This window comes from Penicillium taxi, assembly GCF_028828555.1.
Source record: "Penicillium taxi strain IBT 34144 chromosome Unknown utg000002l_segment0_segment0, whole genome shotgun sequence".
NCBI lineage: Eukaryota > Fungi > Ascomycota > Eurotiomycetes > Eurotiales > Aspergillaceae > Penicillium > Penicillium taxi.
This window is the reverse complement of record NW_026643204.1, coordinates 2,551,220-2,571,455: the sequence shown is the minus strand read 5'-3', so window position 1 is coordinate 2,571,455 and position 20,236 is coordinate 2,551,220. Positions and strand designations below refer to the sequence as shown.

The 20,236-nt window shown below is 43.7% G+C and overlaps 7 protein-coding genes across 7 annotated transcripts; 1 reads left to right on the top strand and 6 right to left on the bottom strand.

Moving 5' to 3' along the window:
• Window positions 1-289: 289 nt before the first annotated feature.
• Window positions 290-1,488, bottom strand: N7495_002866 (uncharacterized protein; the record flags this gene model as incomplete). Its single annotated transcript, XM_057205535.1, has 2 exons — window positions 290-903; window positions 957-1,488. The coding sequence occupies 2 exons, from the start codon at window positions 1,486-1,488 to the stop codon at window positions 290-292; spliced, it is 1,146 nt and encodes a 381-aa protein (XP_057066142.1).
• Window positions 1,489-2,531: 1,043 nt separating this feature from the next.
• Window positions 2,532-3,747, bottom strand: N7495_002865 (NmrA/HSCARG family protein; the record flags this gene model as incomplete). The annotated part of the gene is made up of 4 exons (XM_057205534.1): window positions 2,532-2,621; window positions 2,688-3,023; window positions 3,076-3,618; window positions 3,676-3,747. The coding sequence occupies 4 exons, from the start codon at window positions 3,745-3,747 to the stop codon at window positions 2,532-2,534; spliced, it is 1,041 nt and encodes a 346-aa protein (XP_057066141.1).
• Window positions 3,748-5,197: 1,450 nt separating this feature from the next.
• On the bottom strand, window positions 5,198-6,793 carry N7495_002864 (uncharacterized protein; the record flags this gene model as incomplete). Its single annotated transcript, XM_057205533.1, has 2 exons — window positions 5,198-5,313; window positions 5,653-6,793. 2 exons carry the CDS (start codon window positions 6,791-6,793, stop codon window positions 5,198-5,200), a joined length of 1,257 nt encoding a protein of 418 aa, XP_057066140.1.
• A 954-nt stretch (window positions 6,794-7,747) lies between these two features.
• Window positions 7,748-9,106, bottom strand: N7495_002863 (zinc finger MYND domain-containing protein; the record flags this gene model as incomplete). The annotated part of the gene is made up of 1 exon (XM_057205532.1): window positions 7,748-9,106. The coding sequence occupies one exon, from the start codon at window positions 9,104-9,106 to the stop codon at window positions 7,748-7,750; it is 1,359 nt and encodes a 452-aa protein (XP_057066139.1).
• Window positions 9,107-10,356: 1,250 nt separating this feature from the next.
• Window positions 10,357-10,869, bottom strand: N7495_002862 (uncharacterized protein; the record flags this gene model as incomplete). Its single annotated transcript, XM_057205531.1, has 1 exon — window positions 10,357-10,869. One exon carries the CDS (start codon window positions 10,867-10,869, stop codon window positions 10,357-10,359), a length of 513 nt encoding a protein of 170 aa, XP_057066138.1.
• Window positions 10,870-12,469: 1,600 nt separating this feature from the next.
• On the top strand, window positions 12,470-13,671 carry N7495_002861 (uncharacterized protein; the record flags this gene model as incomplete). Its single annotated transcript, XM_057205530.1, has 2 exons — window positions 12,470-12,751; window positions 12,811-13,671. 2 exons carry the CDS (start codon window positions 12,470-12,472, stop codon window positions 13,669-13,671), a joined length of 1,143 nt encoding a protein of 380 aa, XP_057066137.1.
• Window positions 13,672-15,644: 1,973 nt separating this feature from the next.
• Window positions 15,645-18,034, bottom strand: N7495_002860 (uncharacterized protein; the record flags this gene model as incomplete). The annotated part of the gene is made up of 6 exons (XM_057205529.1): window positions 15,645-16,169; window positions 16,234-16,649; window positions 16,750-17,147; window positions 17,205-17,435; window positions 17,665-17,738; window positions 17,789-18,034. 6 exons carry the CDS (start codon window positions 18,032-18,034, stop codon window positions 15,645-15,647), a joined length of 1,890 nt encoding a protein of 629 aa, XP_057066136.1.
• Window positions 18,035-20,236: the final 2,202 nt, after the last annotated feature.

Genomic DNA, 20,236 nt, shown 5'->3' with positions numbered 1-20,236 from the left:
TAACCATTTCACAGAAGTTAAAGAATCACAGGGCCACTAGATATCTGGATCAGATCCTATAAGTATCTTTATATTGACCTTTCTCTAGATTAGTTTGTCTATTTGACATGCATATTGGTCTTAGAATACTCAATTCAATTGAAAGGTCACTATAAAGATAAAAAATCGATCTACAAATGTCCTCGGGAGTAATGATAGTTATACTTGGCCCCTCGAATCAATAATAATGTCAATATAAAGATGAGCAAGCGACAAACAGCGATAAGGATAGATTAGCCATTTCACCCATTCAATTTCGTTTCTTACCAAAAATATTCCAGCCTCTGCGGAAGAAGTTTTTGACAGTTCCTTCACCGCTAATTTCCTGAGAAGAAATTGGAACAGGGTTCATGACGGGCTTTCCGGTCCAAGAGATCCCAAATGCAGCCTCAAATATGGGGGAAAGATCATGCGAAGCGCATATATCAGTAGAAGAAACCCTCGTCTTCAACGTTTGTAATTCATCATTGATTGTGCCGCTCATGGTTCGGAGTTCGAGAATCTGCTGGACCATCTTCCCCTCAAAATATGGCGGTCCAAGAAAGAATTCATGTCCAGTCTGGGCGAGTCGAGTTTGCGAACCTTGCCTCTCATATGTATGGAGGTCTTGGATAAATTGTATACAATTTTGATTGAAGTTGGGGTATTTTTTGCGGAGCTTTGCGAGCTGCGTCGCCCGGAAACTCGCTGTTCTCAAATACAGAGTCCATATTTCGAGGAACGAGTCCTTCCACGGCCCCCGCACCAGTGACCCTTCCCAAATTTCTCTCGTAAGTTTTGTCTTGACCAACTCTCCATTGGCGAAAGTCTGCAGTTCAATTTCCGTTAAAGGTCTAGCGCTGCTAAATCTTGATCGAATCAATTCTTGAAAATCCAGTGTTAGAAGTATTATATATGGGGAATTGATAGTGGAATACCAAGCATGTATTCCTTATTGAAGGTTCTTCGTTCTCCATCCGCGAGGGTGATTGTCACTAATTCTTCGATGGGCATCTCGGCAATATCCTCCATCATTACAATATCTTGTCCTCTGAGCACAGGAGCAGCGGGTGGTCTAATCCGAATTTCTGGGATGGTTCGTAAACCCGATGTTCTTCTTCTTTCCTTAAGTGATGACTGATGGGATGGAGTATTGGATGTATTGGGCGATGGATCATCCTTGGGTCTCACAATTATGCTAACAGCTGGTTGATCGGTACAGTAGAGTTTCCATGTTGCAAAGATGGCCTCATCCGTGAGCATTTGAACAGCGGCGTACATTGAATTGGCATGGATCCAGAAAGAAAAATCTTCTGGTCGGCCCGGTTGATCTAGCTTCCTCAGGATACAGCCAAATGAGATACCATGTTCTTCAACGTCTTTTAAGGAAATCTGGCCCAGCTTATACTCGGTTGCACTCACAGACTCTATCGTCAGAAACCATATTTGATCTTCATCGACACTGACCATTTTCGTGAGCTTCTGCGATAAGGCGAGACTTCGTCAGTACGAGTATACAGATAGATGGAGGCTCGGAACTATTCTTTACCAAGAGAACGTAATGTGGAATAGAATTGTAGAAAAGCGTAGAGTGTCAAGTCTGTAGACCCGGGGAAATCACTAGTATAGAGTGGGTCTCGTACGAAAACACGTGACCAATGACATCTGTCAATTTTTAGTAAGGTGGAGACGAATGGCAACTAAATTCAACGAATCAAAGACAATTTGTGTGTGTTCTAACTACAGAGGGGCAAAGCCATCTCCACAAAGTACGGAAATGCCGACTAAAAACAGATCAAAAACAGATTAAACTATTTATTGTGACTATAGCTCAGCTGAACCTTTCTGACTATTTAGGCTAGATAGGTTCTGCTGAGTTTTTCACCGCGTTGGAGAAAGGTTTGGCTTGGCATTCTCGGAGAGTTCAGCTGAACTGTAACCTGAAACTATTTGACAAACTTCAAGGGCTTTTCATCCACAGTTTTGCATATAAAACGCATCGGGAGGAAATGGAATTTCCTACATAGATAATGGCAGTGTCACTTGTAAACTTAGTTGGACATCTCTTTGATATTCTCCCGCATTAGTCTGGGGTATACGGTCCAAAAGTAATTCCAAAGTTGGACCATGATACCTCGCAATCTGTACCGTTTTGCTTACCACATTCTCAGATAGATTCCAGAGGCTACATGCAACTTCACAAAGAAGTTTCATGTTTTTATATCGCTTTTGCATTCTCATACTAACATGCAGAAATCCTTCTAGAATCGAAGAAAAGCCCGAACCAAGTCATCTCTGTCAAAGTAAGAAAGAAAGAGTGATAAAAAAGTAAAGAAGATAGGATAACAGCACTATCGCTGCTGGCTAGTGCATTACACACTAGCGAATGTTCCACGCCCTGTGCCATCAGTATTCCAAAATCTTCGCACCACCCATGATTGTTCGTATCTTTTATCGTTATCCCACAAACAACTGACTGTACTGTGCGGGACAAGCCCTGATTCTTCTATAGACTACTTCGTGAGGGTTGGATCGCCTAGCTGTGTCCAGTCTTCTGATTTGATGTAGTCGGCAATACCTGTACACGGGATCTGAGGCACAACCTTCAATCATCAGAATTAGCTACTAGTACATATATTCGGTCAAATCTCGAAAGGGAAAATACTTACATCCCTTGAGTACACCACACTCGGATCTCCACCTTCAAATCCGATGTCTTGCATATAGCCATACATCTCTGCCATTTCTGCGCTGTGATCCGCGGGCTCCAGCTTGCTGTGGTCCTCGACAGTGGTCTTCTCGAATCGAGCCGGAATACCTGTGATACTGGTCCAGAGTTTCACGTAGTCCGCCCATGTCAGGCGATCACCAAATGCAAGCATATTCGTGCCTGCTGGAAGATAAAGTAAGGCGTCCACAAAGTTCCCAGTGTCTTTTGTATGGACCATTGGGATTGGCTCGTCTCCACTCCCTGGGATCCTCAGGAGCATGGTCCCATCGGTTAACTAATGACTATATTAACGCTGATTCAATGCAGGTTGGAATATCATTACAAACCTTCTGCCATGGTACAGAAGTTCTTCCCCACTTCCAGTTTGTCATAAACAAACCCATCTGCAAGATAGACGTCTTTTCTGCCAATTCTGTGTGCATTTCGTGTATATAGTCCACAACATGGGCTTTGCAGTCAAAGTGATAGACACCTGTGTACCTCCCTTTACTCCACTTAGCAGCATCAGAAAGAGAAGACCAAATAAACCTGTCAAGTGTTGGGACGACACTTGCGGCCGCATTTGCAATATTCTTGCCCTGTAGGAGCTCCAAATCATAGCTCATCTCTCTTGCATTCTGGCCCGGCTTCAGGAAGCTTAGATCTGGACTGTTCGAATTCGACATAGCATCGGAGAACACGGTGTTACCAAAGATGATATCCACTCCCTGAAAGGCAGCTTTAAGCGAGTCAACGTCGTTGACATCTCCTTTGATCATCTGGACACCCCGTGCACGCAGAGCTTGGCTTGCAGGGGAGGAAGGGTCTCTTGTTAGGCCCTTGACTTTCCATCCAGGTTTATCAAGAAATACATTTGCCACAGATGACCCCTGGACGATGAATTCAGCACCATAGAAGACAGATATGCACTGTGCAAGGTTACATACCTGATTACCGGTGACGGTCATTACCAATATTGTCTTCGTCATGTTGGACTTTTGCGTCATAATATCCGACATATTGATCTAGGGTGCGAAAATCATGGCTTTTTAAACTTGACCACCTATCCACATTTTGCAATTTCTAATCAATTGGTGATAATGAGCTAACCGTGGGATTCCGATTATTAACTGTCCCGGATTGCATATGTAAAGTCATCGTCAACTACGTAGATGATTAATATTGATTACTGATCAGCAAAGGCGTGTCCTGGCACCAATGAATCTCCTCCAGCCCTCTGGGGCTGTTCAGTTGATTATCCATCATCCCGAATTATAGAGCCTAGCTAGTCTGCAAACCTAGCTAAATCATGGAGTATGGCAGATGCAGTCAGATTCCGTCCTCTAGGAGCCATGTGAGAGAAAGGAAGGAGAACCAAAGGGTATCTCAAGAAGGTAACTAAAGGTGGTCTGATGATCTATTCTGTCAACTGAATGCTTAAATACACAATCTCCACTAATATCAGGTGACCTAGTCCCCACTACACTAGGTAGCCCTGGACTTACCTGGGTGGCTCTACGCTAAAAGCGCTGGCCCGAAAAATCTCTGGATGCGAGCTTCATCCAAGTATATTGAAGAATATGACATTCAAAGGTACTCATAGAAGTGAAGTTAGCTTGTCAGCGACGAGTGACATCTATAATGCAAGCACCATGATCGGGTCATCTTCGTCCCCAAAAAGGTCATCGAATATAGAAAAGTGTCGAGGGTATAGGGCATGAAAGGCCGGGCTGAGCATATGCAGGCCATTGAAAACCTTGACCATCTCCCTGATTCTCAGGGATATCTGAATACCCTGCCACCTGGCTGGAATCCATGGAGATCGAGCCTGGGGTTTTTTCAATTCCCGGGAAGTAGCAACTCTAGGCTTCTTTCCTGCTTGACAGCACCCAAAAAGTAGACCTGCAAAGCCTAAATGAGAAGGTGATTAACTCCTCTCTCATCCCCTTCCTCACAGCAATCTGCTATGAAAAATCTGGAGTGAAGGCTTTCCAGAGTCCCCAGCAAGGTATTAGGTCTTAATCTCATCCACCTTCCATATTCCTACAGCTATATCCTATCAATCCCAACAGGCGCAAAGATCCTTGAAATCATGTCCAAACTACCACAACTCTCGGAGTATTTCTTATCGCACATGCCGAAGCATCGACGAGGCTTATGAGAATGGTTCCATCGCCGCTAGATCTGGCTGTCCTGTTCGTGGCTACTTCGCGAACGGTAAATCCTTTTCTAGATCCCTTTAAATAATCATACATTATTTATTCAAGGTGAGTATTTCTTTGCTGTTTTACCAGAATTTTTGTAAGACATCAGGAAACCCCGATGGCGTGATAGCCTTGCTAGAAAGTGCCCTGAATTAACACACCGGGATTGACCGGAACGGGCAAGGGGTGAAGACGATACGTATCCAACAACAAAGTGAGCGGCAACTGAGATACCGACCACAATGACAGCAAGAACAGATGAACATTATCGAAGGAAGCGAGGAGGTGTCAACGTCAGAGGGGCAGGGGAAGTGACTATAGACATCGGGAAGATGCACAGGAGTGATATCGGGGATATCAAAACGTATATTGCATTGCACACTACATAGCAATTACATTCTGAGTGGGATTTGGTCTTCATTTTGGCTTTATTTTGGGATTTATTTTGGGCTTCATTTTACCTGTACGGGTTCACACCCAATTTCTTTTGTCTAGTCATTCTCTACTGCGTGGGCACAGCGTACGGGCATATTCTTGCTTCGGACGGACGAAGCGCCTGCATTGCCACAGCGACTCTAGCTAGGCAGCATCAGGTTAATAGAATATCATCATCATCATCATCATCAGTAGGATTTTCATTCCCACCCCACCCCTCATGGAAGCTGTATCCCCCAGGTTTTATGCCCAGTCTTGTAGGCCTCCGATTGGAAGCCGACGAACCCTCAGCTGTAGAATCCCCTTTTAAACTGCGTTCGGGTAGAAATGACTTGATGTTTTCTAAACGCTCCTGTGCCCGCCGTTGAAGACGCTGTATACTTTCCTCTGTTAAGGTTTGACCCCCGTTCAGCTGGTCGCTAGCCGCCTGTATGACAGCGGGAGCCCAGAAATCTGCCAGCTTCGTCTCATCGCGACCACGGGCGTAAACCTTTCTAAAACCAGACGGCATGGATGTATCTTTCACCTCTGAAGAAGACCTCCAGACCGAGTGCACAACCTCGTAGTGGCTCTTAGAGAAGGTGATCACGATCTGTGTGATGATCCAAAGTTGTGAGAAGAAGCAAAGCCACCAAACGAAGGAATTATTGCGCAGGTAGTTTATCCAATGCGGAGAATAGATAGTGATGAAGTTATTATGCGTCGATGTTGTAATTTCAACTTGGCCGCGGTAATTAATTGAGCGCAGATACGAACTCAGCTCTGTGACCAGGGGCCCGGTATCAAATCCTTCAAGCGATCGAGTGAAGGTAAACGATTTCGCTTTAGCGGGGTCTTGACAGTATCTTTCGCACCAGGTCATCAGATTAGAATCCACTTCGTCCGAGCTGTCCAGATTCATGTCTAGGATTGTGTGATCCTCCCGATTCTCATTTTCCTCTATATCTATAGCTTCATACCGATTATGTTGACGTAGAGGCTGGCTCCATTCAAGAGACTTACAGCACCCACCACGGAAAACCTCTTTATCATCTCCATCGCAAACAACATGCCGTTCGTACCAAGGATTTGCATTCTCATCAAGGCGTACCAGTGTTGATGTCAAGTCGAGTCTGAAATCGAAATCAATCTCCGTTACAGAGTCTCTGAGCTTGCTTTGTATTCCTTTGATATGGACATACTGCCGTGGTGGTATCTTAAGTTGAGAGGAAATAAACTGATACAGGGCATTCGGGCTACTAGATAGTGATGGAGATAGCGTTTTGGTGCCAAATTTATCCTGCCAAGTGCATTCCCAACCGCCTGGGATCGAGTGATCGACTGCGACTGGGTTGAAGGATGGAAAGGCGATCACATCGTACAGGGGAGGTTGGTCGCCATGGTTGATGGGCTCGAGAGGAATTTCAGAGTTGGACGATTGACACATTTCATGCAATTCACTTGTTTACTTTAGAAAGTTTCAAGTTTACATACTGTATGTCATGTTGTGAAGAAAGCCTTTAAGTGCTTGAACCTATTGTGGCGATTTATAAGCAGCTCCGCGGTTAAGGCTCTTGAAGGAAACATCATCAAAACAGGTCATAACTCGCATCTGAGCTGAGGGTAACGGCCAGAGAATAAGAAAAGCAGGCTGAGCCACGTGTTACATAAATCCCAGCTGCCAAGAGAGGCATATGGCCCAATGATATTCCACTTCTGCTCAGCTGAAAAGGTCAGTGCGGCCACTACTCGTATTCCTTTCCTAGATGTGTACCCTTTTTATTGATTTCTCGGTTTTAACAATCAAAATATATATCTATAAGAAAAAAAACACCCACAATACAGTAGTCATAGTTCACATGTGGTCATGATACTAACACAGCTCATAGAAAATGAGGCAATCTTTTGCACGATGCTATACTGCCAAGCTAAACATTATCAAAATACTACCTACTGAACACCGACGCAGCACGATCAGCTGACACGCAGTACCATGACAAAACCCCTCAGAATGGGCGAGACCTTGCGAAATCCCAATACCTGGCAGGATATACATATTTTCCTTCAGCCTTGACAAGCATAACTCCCGAGAAGCCGAGATTAATGAACCAGCTTTAAATTATGGTGTGCCACTCTCGGTATTGGCACACATTCTACCACACATGATCAGTTGATCTGCTCTGATCCACTGAGTGCCTGGTGGACCCATAACATCGTGCACTTTACAAACACAAGAGAAGTGGGAAACAGGAGATTCTTCACCATCAATCATTTTCATTGATATGGTGCCATCCAATTGTGGGAAGAAGATTGACTCAGCACGTTCTATGTCGAGGATTTTTTGCCTCATGTTCGGAACAAGAGTATTGAAGTATCTCTCAAGATTGCCTTTCTGTCCACATTATTTGGTCTCGGCCATTTCCCGTGGATCAAAGCCTGGTAGTTTGAACATCGTCTTGTAGAAATTAAGTAGCTGCCATCTCTCCCAACTACTACTCAGGTGAAAGCCATAGCAGATGTCAGATTGAAGATCCAGGTGTGTTTCAAAGCCGCTGTGGCATGATCTGCCCTGATTCATTCGAAAGCACATGCAGTATTGACCGGAAAGAGCGTGTTCAACTCCAGCCATGAGACGAAAGACAGTGTCTTCCGATACAGATGGCTTTCTCAGTGTAATACCCTGGGATTTTAAGTCGGTAAGATCGATGTCCTGCGCTGTCATCAAATCCGCCATGGTCCAAGATTTATACGCAGCGACAATATCATCAAAAGAGGCCTTGGAAGAAGCTAGAGCTATGTACTTGTCTGCTAGCTCTTTCCTCTGCCGGTATGTTTTGCAATAACAAAATCCAAATTCCATCCATATGGATGAGTAAACATCGGGCAGCCAGCCGATAAAGGGTTGAATGTTGACAAACAGGTTGAAAACTTGGTTCTGGGCAAAGTCAAGCTTTTCACCTTCCTTCAATCTTGTTTTTAGACCAAGTAAGCTCAGTGAACGGGCGATTGCTGCATCCCAGATCTCATATCCCATGTTCTTCGGGTCTAGTATAGAAAAATTGGGTCTCTTCACGAGGGCTAAAAACCAAAACATGCAGTAAGACTGAGTACCTCGGGCCGTTTTGGAAATATATTCCTCGCAGAAACGACACAAGTAGCCCCTGAGATCTCCAGCTTGCAAAGCTTCCTGCAAATCTTTCATTGGTGTCCGGCAACTTGATATGACACTATGGTAAAGTTGGACGAGAAGTTTTGTCTCAGTTATACTGGAGCAATTGCTAAAACCAAGCGTGCAGCAGAGAAGATCATCGGCGAACAGCTCCGAGATTGACTTGGAAATGGATTCTTCGTCTCCGAAAACCATGGCTTTGTTTATTCTCTTGATTGATAGGCTCAGATAATCAGCCACATGTGGTCTGTTTGGAATTCGGCATATAAAAAGGTGAGTACTCCAATTTTGCCTTTGACAGTTCTTGGAACAATAGAACGTCCAGCACGCGGAACAACTGAAACCTGCTACTTGGTGGCAATGCCGGCAATCCTTGAAATCTATGTATCCTACTTCTGGCATATCACCTATCGATTCTAGCGAGCAGTTCTTCCTATCGTTGTTAATTCTATACATTTCAGCGTCTTCAATTGGAAGAATTTTTGAGACTTGGGGCATGACCGGTGCCAAAAACATGGCATATCCAGGTTCTTGAGGGATAGGCGTAAAGGTGACTTGTTTGTCACATGCCGAAACTGCACCTGGGAACATAAGCTTTCTATAAGGCTGTGAGCTTAAAGAATCGAGTATGGATATGTAACTCACTTCATAATTGATGGCATTTCCGAATGTTGTAATTTTTCAAGTTGAACTGCTTTTGCTGTTGACAGCGCTGCTGAGGACTGTTGTAAGAGGTCTTGATGTTCTGGCGGGAATGGCTCGCTTATCACCCTGCACAGCTTGGCTTTGAGGAATGCAGAGAATTTATTCTTTAGTAGTATGAGCCAAGCCTGATCGTCTGGGAGGGCCAAGTCTTTGGGTAATGCCCATTTAGGAAACACTGTTTCGTGTGTTCCTCGTGCCAAAAGCTTCCCGTGGTGAATGCGGAACGCGTCGCAAAAAAAAGCAGCACTTCTTGCTGCACCCAATATACGAGGTTACATCATTATATCCTCGATTTATATCGGGATTTGTCTCCAAGTAGTATATCATCTGGACCTCCGCATGGACTGTCCGCTTTGTTTCCAAAGACTTTTGATAGTCGTCGACTGTTTTCTTGCGCTGGAAGAAGTCGGTCCACTTTATGCTCTGTGGACGGCAGCCAAGGGCTAACAAGGCTTCAAGAGGGGACTGCTTTCTTGACTCAGACTTGATAATGGTCTCTGCATTTCTCAATGGCACTGCAATGAACTCAATGGAGCGAAAGGTTTTGCACTTTGATGCGAGATCCACCATTGTAGCTGCACAGTGGTAAATACGAATTAGGAAGAGCAGAGCATTCCAGGCCCGCTTGAAAGTTTTTTCATTCCTATTCAAGGCATGCCTGAGCAAGCTCTTGAGAACTGGTCGCTGCCGAGGGTGTCGAATTATGACATACACACTGTTTAGAAGTGACGCATTTGAGGCGGGGACATAGACACTAAACTTCCGAAGAGAGATTTAGCTTCTTGAAAGGTCTCAGTGACAGCCACCTCGTCTTCTTGGTTTGAAAGGGGTTTTTTTGATCCGAAATATGACAGTCATCCAACCTGCCTGGGCGAAGTTTGAAGGAGAGACCATGATTATCTTCCCACTCTCTGGGCTGAACCGAGTCCGGAAAAATCTGCTCAATACTGTCTCTCGTAAGTGTCTTATCAGAACCGGTTATCGCAGTCTGTTTAAATGCATTCTCAAGGATTGCCGAGTAGTAAAGCACTCGAGACTTTTCATGATCGAACATGAGATTAAATACCTCCTTAATTCTTTCGTGCTGGGTAGCTGCTAGAAGCGATTGCATTAGCTTTCTCGTCGAATGTGAACAATTATGACAATAGGCCTAACACACGGTCTTTTGAGATAGCTTCCAACTCTTTCTTCAAACTTGCTAAAAACTTTTGATCGGCAGTGTCAATGCCATTGTTCTTGGAGCAAAATATTATGACCCGTCCGCTAGCATTATCTTCCCGCATAGTCGTACTAGCGACATGTTTTGCATCGTTATTTTTTGGTCCCGCCTTTTTTTGAAGCTTTTGATCTGTTTTAAACCTAGCCAAGACCTCAGCCAACCGGTCCAGGGCATTTCTTTTCAAGAAAGAAAGGGTTGCGTCTGGGTTTGCGGACGGTATCTCGATTTCGAATTCGGTTTCATCCACTGGTTGGACCACTTCGTCATCTTCCGTCGAATTTTTCTCAGGGCATTCGAGTCCAGAGCCAGTATAGTTTTTGGATTCGTTGGATGCATTTAAGTCTTCTTCGGTCCATGACTGTCTCTCCCATATCAGGGATACCAGCGTCGTGAGGTAAGAAATCTCCCTGTTTAGAGAATGACCGTTCATTGTATCTTTCCTGGTGCTCTGCCTGCCCAGATTTTCGCAATATATGTAGTGCCTATCGAGCCTCTAGCTGAATTTGGGGCAGGGAAAGTATGTTAAGTAAAGTTCTAACCCCTGTCATAATGCGGCGACTTCAGAGGAAAATCGCTACTAGGATCTAAACCTAGCGCGTGCAGGTGAACATGGCGAAACATGGCAAAACATGGCAACGCTGGCCCGTATGAAGGGTACCTCGGGCGTTTAAGCCAAAGAAAATATTACAGAGTAGAGTAGAGGAATAGGTGTTAAGGCCAAAAGAAAGCAGGCTTAAACCCCTAGAAAAGCCGGTATTGTTGAAGCGACGAGCTGTTTCCCTTGAAAGTAACTAATAGCTAGATATTTTCTTCGATGCGATATAGAATATGCCTTCAGGCAGATCTAGAGCGACACAGATCGAAACGTCTCATTTTGTTCTGAATAGCCAATATCCGACTAAAGCGATGTAGATTTGAGGACCTGTAACCCAAAAAATAGGACAATCGCGGGCAAAAAAGACAAACTCTGACGTGCTGACACAGCTTGGCGATCCGGTTCAATCGCAAAAATGCCTCAAAGAACAAGGATTAGGAAGGAAACAGAAAGGGAAAACCACAAAAAGTTGGAAGGGAAATGAGGGACTTTTATATAACCACACACGGAGAGCTATAGAGACTCATGACGCCAAGCCTGAAGCAAAAAGATGAAACTTAGTTGTGTGATTTAGGAAAATGGAATCTGATTATGCGTGGCCTTGTTGTAGAAAAATCATGGTGTTTCCGCATATTCGGCATAAGCTAGATTTCAGATCATCAAATAAATCAACCTTTCCTAATTAGATATAGCTACTAGTGCTCCAACTGATAGAGGGGCTCTCCCCACCGTGGGTTACGGGCTGGGCCATGGGCCCGAGGTATCGGTGGGGTTCAGCGCAGTTCTACTATGTACACAGTAGTTTGGGAGCACGTCATGTCGGATAGAATTGCGATGCGGTTCCCCTCATTTTCGCGTGCTGCAACAAGCTCTGGTTTCCAGTTTTCCAATTGCATTTGTCTCAGGTGGCCTCAACCCTCCACGCAAAAATATGGCTAAAATCAAATCGGTTGCTATAGTTGGGGCGGGGGCTTCAGGTAACTATTCACGTTGCTGACTGTTGTGCCGGTCATTTCTGACTTGGGGTTTTGCCAATATAGGTGCGGTGGCAGCATCAACACTCGCCGCAGAGCAAACGTTCGATCGTATCCGAGTATTTGAAAGGAGAGAAACGGCGGGAGGAACATGGTGACTTGTTGCCGTCTGATAACCCAGTCACTTTTGATCTAATTCCGGTGCTAGGATCTATGACCCAGACCCCGGGCGGCCATTCCAGCTCTTTCCTGGCAAACTTCCATTAGATATTGATCCTCCGTTGGATATTCCAAGCTTGCTTCCAGCATCAGTACCACCATCTGAGAGAGAAAGATTTGATAGGACGCCAATATATGAAAATCTCACGTCTGTATCTCCATGACATGATTTTATTCAAGAGGCTCCTACTAGTTCTAATTTGATTGACTTTTCGAGTAGAACAAATGTGCCTGACATCGCCATGTCTTTTTCTGATCTCCCATTCTCATATGGTCCATTCGCTCCGCACTGGGTTCCCAAGCAGTATATCGAGAACTACTTTTCAAGCCATCATACAGACAGCTACCTTATCACAAACACAACTGTTGAGAGTATTACGAAATCAAAGAGCCCAGATCCCAATAGTGAACCAATATGGTCTCTCATCTTAAGGCGGTACAATGCCGTGAATCAACAAGACGAATGGTGGAAGGAAGACTTTGATGCGGTCATCATTGCCAATGGCCATTACTCTGTGCCCTATGTACATGAAAGATACATACTCTACTGGTATGAATACTGAGGCTAACGATCTCATGATAGGTGCCCCAGGTGGCTGGCCTCGAAGAATATATCCGCATCTACCCAGATCGGGTAATGCACTCGAAGCAGTTCCGATCGGCGACTGATTTCACCAATCAGAGGATTATAGTTATCGGAAATTCAGCATCAGGCAAAGATATAACTACAGCCCTTGTTTCTGAAGCTGCTTTTCCTATCTATCAGTCTCGTCGAACGCCTAGCCGATGGGATGGCGATAATCCGCCGCCGGGTGTAGAATGGAAGCCAATCATCACGAGATACGATCCTTCCGGCGAAATAATATTTGCAGACGGCTCAGTGATAGCGGGGGACAAAATTGACAAAATCATTTACTGCACTGGATATAAACCCTCTTTTCCGTTCTGGAACGTCCAGCAAAATGGTCGCCAGCTCTACGACTACCGTGAGGATCGTCTAGTTGGTAGCTATCTTCATACGTTCTTCTCGGATTTACCTACGCTGGCAATAATTGGTATTCCGAGGGTTTTAACATTTCGCTCGATGGAGTATCAAGCTATCGCTGTCGCTCGAGTGTGGTCTGGCCGTCGCTCGTTGCCCCCAACAGAAGAGCAAGAGCGGTGGGAAAGAAGCCGCGCTGACCTGACGAAGAGAGAAAGGCGCAGGTTTCACGACATACCCTGGGATAATGGGGACACTTGTCATTACCTCCAGGCTTTATTTGATATTTCTGGCCTGCCTACTCTAGACGGCGCAGGAAGATACCCACCTGTCCTTGACGCGAAGACGAGATGGGCTATTCAAAATATTAAAAAATACCCCGAGCCGGGAAAAACGCGGGAGAAGGATGGGTTTGTGGTCGTGGAATCTTCCGAGCTCAAAGATAGTCTTCATTTTATCTAATTGCTCAGCGGCAAGGCAATTATTTTTCATTCCTGCTCCATGAGATATCATACGCCCTTCCAAATAAAATAGGAATTCTCACCTAAATAATCTCAGCAATGGATGCCCATCTGGGCAGGTTCTTCCGTGATAAACAATTATATCACTCATAAGACCATCTTTTCTGTTGAATGGAATGTTCAGAGAAAATGGAATCAAATGATTAAAACCAGAGATTTATCACTGTGACTAATACTGTATCAATAGTCAGGTCAATCTCATTATCTTTCTATTCCCCCATATGAATTCTAAAACATACGGCCACGGGGTGTGGAAAAGATGGCTTCCTGTCTACTCATATAAAGAATACATGTAATTAAAGCAGCTACAGAATATCTCTTGGGGCGATGATGGGTGATTTGAGTCAGAAAAATTAAGAATATGGCGAGATAGGTGAACATGGGTGAACTTAGAGTGAGCTTGACGTGATCTTGAAGTGAGGATTAGGACTACGTGTTGAGGTAGTGGCACATGTTGTGTAAAATGGGTGAGAATAATTAGATGATCATTCTAAGCTGCTAGCTATGGGGATATTATAGGGGGCAGGTGCTATAGCCTATTCCTTGTTCCCAAGAGTTTGCCCATCATCGTCGCTCTTCGTTTAAGGCGGCGACTCTCCGTCCCTCCATGTATGGACAGCATCGGAATCAAAGCAATTGGTAGGGCCTGTCATCCTTAGTAATTAATTTCGCAATATCGCGAAGCTTTTCACACGGAATTTCCTCTACAGTCCCAATCTCTTGGTGCCACACGAAGTACTATTTACCTGCCTGGAAAATAAAATTATCACCCCATTGATCGCATAGGACTGAAGGGTGATATCCTTATCTGGCTCAAGGCTGCATTTAGCTTGAGTTTCCTTTCCTCACCACCAAATTAATTTTTTTCTTGATCACTGAGTTCTCCTTTTCTCTCATTAGGTATCTATCTGCTTGTATATCCTGTTTCTTATTTCCACTCATATCCTCTGCCCTGCGCGTTAAGTGTAAAGAGTCTTTGGGAGCTATCTAATAAAAGAGTAATAATATGCTTCATCAAATTAAAGGATGGTACGAATAGTAGTTTTTTTAAAGATCCCCTTCCATAACATCGGTTCAAAGAAAGGAACTTGTCCACGATGAAAGTCTGGATGGACAACACTACTCGCATACTTTAAAAAGTAACCAGGCTCATCACAAAAAGTAATTTCAAGATATTAATCATCACCATTATATCAAGCCATTTTATTACTAAAGCTCTTTAGAGCCTCTAGAAACATATGACGCCACTCATCTGGTGTTATTGCCGATATTATACCATCCATATGTTCACGGGGAGCGTCTAGAGGATAGGACATAGTTCTGACATCGGCTAGTCGATGAATATCCAATAGGTCATCTTTTATATTTGATACAATATTGTAATCTAAAAAAGCCTAAATCTTGTCTCATTCGGTAGGCATGTTTATAGCTTCGATCTCATTCATTCAGTCTTCAATAAAGCGGTGATGATATAAGTCCTTTTTTGTACGTAATTTCTTCACTTGTAGGCTCATGCTTCTATCTATTTCATTAGATGGCCGTATAGTCGCCATAAACAGTATTAGACGAAGAAAAAAGAAAAAGGCAAACAAATTTATCATATTAGAGCTCGATCCCAGGACTTATTGTATCAACGATACATGATAATTCAGGGGTGACAACGCAAAAACTGTGATCTTGGTGTGAAGCCGTGGTCTTTCTAACCAACAAATATGAGGGAATCAATATAGACATAAACCGCATCATCAAACAACTGCAATAGGCAATCAAGGCTTGGAAGGAAGCCTTCCAAAGAACGAGACGTGGAATTTTCGAAATTGGGTAAACGAAAGATCCTTTGAAAGTAGTCTTGGAAATATGGTGAAGTGGGTTGAGAAATCAATCTTCGCAAGGCATTTTGCAAGGCCAGTCTAATCAGGGCACAGTTGAGGATGGTTTTTCTGACAAGACCGGATCCTCAGGAGCATATGCCAAGCTGAATCGGTTCCCAGCCTTGGTCAATGTCACGCTCATGCGTCTAGAAATACGCTTGATCTCGGTAGGTGTTTTTCCCACCTCACCCTCAGCGATATCAGGCAATTCAGTTGTAGGTTCTTCAACCTCCCGTTCAAGACTGAGAACGAACTCGACAGCATTTTCGTCTTCGGTGACTTTAGGATGGCGCCGAGCAAAGTAGCGAGCATATTTGAATAGCGACCAATAACAACTGAGCACATTAATGATTGTGAGGGCCATTTTGTAGAAGGTATAGTAAAGAATGAGAACTGGTAAGGCGATGCGCTCCTTTTTTAATCGGAGGTGGATTTCGTTGAAAATCACCACGTTGATAACATACATACCAATGGTGGCGCCGAGTAATATACCGCAAAATTGTGGGCGTACAACAAATGAAATAGGCAGCATGAATGGGGCGAGTAGGTAGATGAGAGTTTCATAGACCTACATGCGGAGTTTGATTAGAGTTAAGGTTCATTCTAAAACAGAGAGTTAATGTAATTCATACCTCTTGAAACACACACAGTTTGGCTCCAATCTCCCACCAGCCAAGCTTCCAGCTTTTCAAGATATACTTCAAATCAAAGTACATCCCTAAGACGAAGAAAAAGTTCCATCGCTTGAATCGCTGTTGGAAGATTGTCATCTCATCAAAGCCACCGCGGTTCCCACTACCACTGAAAAACACAGATGGCGGAGTCTCAGTCTCTACAAAGACTGAGGAGCACATCTTAATGCGTCCACCGAGACGACGGCAGCTATCTCCAAAAAACCAATCTTCGGAAATTGAGAAGCCAGGGTGATCGTCAAAAGTCATCTTAAGACATTCTGTTTTCCAGATAGAAATAGCACCATGAGGGAATGTTGCACTACCGAGCTTGCCGAAGAAAGCCCGTTGAAGTCCGGACATCTTATATTCCAGGTCTTGTGCTTGTTGGCAGTATGTTCCTTTAGAGGAGTTCGGACCCACGCTCTTAATCGTATATCCAACGCACTCAACCATCCCCTTCAGACGATCACAGACAATAGGGAAGTTGGGGGGGCAATGCACAGTCATCATCAATCAGAAGGACATATTCGAATTCTTTAGCAGCATGGCAGCCGGCAAATTGTGCGACAAGCTTTGATCCAACTGGAACCCAGAGGTGGTTCACTCCGTAAGGAAGGCAGACCTCTTCGGTATTGTCGAGAGGAGTTTCAGAGTTTCCATTAGCAATGACAAAAATACTTTCCTTTGGAAAGACTTTTAACGCAGCTTCCAGGGTGGGTCCAATGATTTGTGCTGCTTTATAGCATGGAATAAGCAACGCAGTAGACTTTGCATTCGTGGAATTGCCTTCCAAATCGTCTTTGGTGGTAGCTGTCGTGTCTGCGGGGGGAGGATCCGGTTCAAACAAAATCAAAAGTGGCAAAAAAGCGTATCTGAAAGTGTAGAATGTGAGTAAGTTTTATGTTAAAAGGGGTATATATAAACCTTACAAGAATGCAAGACCTATAGTGATTGACCAACCACATCGGATCACGAACTTGTGGCTGACAGCCCAGTAGAGCCACCAGACAACACCTTTCCACAAAGGCACACCGATCAACACAAAATATATGAAGAGGACCAGGAGAAGATAAAAGCCATACTCGAACAAGACCCGCAACCAGTATCTTCTCTTGAGAGCAACACCCCTGGATTTAGCATTTTCATATACATCTTGCATACTTTTGTGGCCATAGTAGCTGACATCATTACCAAGAGTGGCAGCGCTACCATTTAAACTCTTATCGGTGGAATGAACAGATTTCCTGCGCATTGGCGTGACTATCTCTTCTTCAAACATCGAGGTATTGAATGTGACGTGTGGACGGGTTGCATGTTCGATTTCTATCATTCAACCCCCTGTATCAGAATGATATAATACTGAAATAAGGGTTTATTTAATAAACTTACCTTGTATATTTGGCTGATCTCTCGGCAGCCAGCTTGGAGCTGGCATCGTGGGAGCACGCAATATCGTCGTTATACTGCCAGATCGGTTGGGAAGACTACCAGATCGATAGGTACCAGTACTAACTGGGACAAGACTAGGCTTTCTATGCGCAAGGCTTTTCGATCGAACATTTTGACTGAGGCCAGCATCATCTTCATCTGCATTCACAAATTGCACACGATCATTTTTTGGGAGATTTTCCTCCCATTTCGTCCTTTCCGAAGACGAACCGAACTTTGCAGTCACCAACAAGGATTTTGGGATGATGATATCTTCCACAATAGATGTAGTGGAACGTCTGGCCTTTCCCTTTTCACTGCTCTTAGACATTGAGAATATATTCAAGTTTATCAAGAATTATTTTCAAAAGAAGTAAAGGAAGAAAGAGTGGAAGTTAAACGGAGAATAGAGTGATTGAGAGGTAGCAAACTTCTAAAGATGAATGAACGGCTCAAGATTTATGAAATGATGGATTGATTGATTGATTCCGATCTGAGATGGCTGGTTTAGATTGGTGGAGATTCACGATGAGATTTAAAAACCTCTCTTGAATGGATATCCATTCTTTGGACACATATTCGCCTCTTTAAGGCGAATATCAAGAACAGAACCTTGGGATTATCGAATGAGTCTTCCAAGATTTGCTTGAAGCATCCTCAGTGGAGAACAAACTAACCACCGTAGAACCTTGGCGGTACAAAGTACCTGCGGACCAGCTTATTTTTACATCATTCTCTTGGGCAGGGGTCGTTTGAGTATGCTCAGGTGGCTAATATAGACACAAACATAGTTCTAAGCTCAATATAGTCCTTGTTTTCAACGTATTCTAATATAAACTACGACGGATAAACGCCTATTATAGGAGACTAGGCATGCGTTAGTAACCTCCACCACTGTCAGCTGTAGGCCGTATCAGACAAGCCCATGATCACTTACCCAGTGTGAGTAGTGGAGAGCACCCGAGATTTGAACCTTAGTATTTAGTCATTAATTCATTACCCGAGGAAGACTAGGCCTGGATTGCCACGATTTTGGGCTCGTAATGATTAATTGATATTGTGGAGCGTTCCAAGATTTTAGGACAGATTGCTGGAAAGATTAAGCTTCTTAAGCATAGGTAAATATTTCTGAAGAGTCTTTCTTCATGTGAAGGACTTTATTAATGACTTATTTATTGGATACGACTTTCTAATCGTTCATTTAACCTATTAGATGTCATATCCAGCTGTACATGGTTACATGATTATTGGCATAAGCTGATGCTAGTAACTAAAACTTCGCTTTAACTAACATGTATATACATATCATTCTATTAAGCCGATAGTTGTCTGATATGGTAATTAAAAGTCAAATGTTCGAAATCACCTCGGGAGAATCTTGAGAAGTAATGATGTAGCTCAGTCCTTTCAAAGATTGGGACCTATCCACATCGAGTTGTGGAACGTTCCACTATTACTTGACAAACGACAGAACCATATTTATGATCCTTAGACAATATCTCAGAACCAAAAACATGTCTCCATAACCACTTTTTAGATTGAAAGGTAATTTTGAACATCTCCGCAATTTTAAACAGCTAGCGCGTTGACTTTCTCGGCTGAGTATACCGACCAATACTTTCATTCAAGGTGGCCCATAAATAGGATACAATTATTTTCTAATATCAGCCTGGCTATCAACATATCAGATTACCTTCCCATTATCGCGTTTGGGAGACGAGAGCGACGGCCTGAGCTCACTTACCTCGTCTATTTTCAAAACTTCTCGTCGAATCATTGAACTAAGTACTATGTAAACAATATGGTATCCACTTTCCCCGTTTTTCTTAACCAAATGAGAGCGCAGCTCAGTCCGAAGCCAATTGGTTGTATGGTTCGGACAGTTAGTCTCCACTTGTTCTGTTCCAATAGAAAGTGAGAAATTTTGACGAAAATGGAGGAAGTTCAAATTTCCGATGTTTTAGTTCTAGGGAAGGTACCTTTTCAAATCACAAGATTTCTCTTACTTGGCCAGACGCAACTAAATTCAATTGTACCCGTAATGGTAAGTCTTCCAAGTCTACCCTTCAGCTCTCCTTTCATAATATCAATCTATGGAGACTAGGGGAAAACTAAAGGCTCAATGGAAAAAGATTCGATTCGTTAAGGAAGAGAAGAACTAAATAGGATTCTGCTCAAGTCTGCCCCGCGAATGCGGTAAGCTACGGCAGTGATATACTGTCGTAGTCTCAACACAATCACTTATCAAAGGTCATCGCGGCCGGGAAAGCTAGATAAAAGACTTTATAGGTGCAGAATGTATTGCTACTCTTGAATATCATATCATAGGGTGCTTGGTATAGGCATATAAGTTGAATGCATCTCCCAAGGTGACTACCAGTAGAGATTTCAGCTCCGAGACTCTTGGAACCACTTGCAACTACAACTGGAGCTACAGACTAAGATAGAGTACTTAGTACCCGCTCGTCCGGAGATCTAAATCTCGAAGCACAGTTAGAGCTTGTCGTTTACATGGGAACCTTTTTCCAAAGTT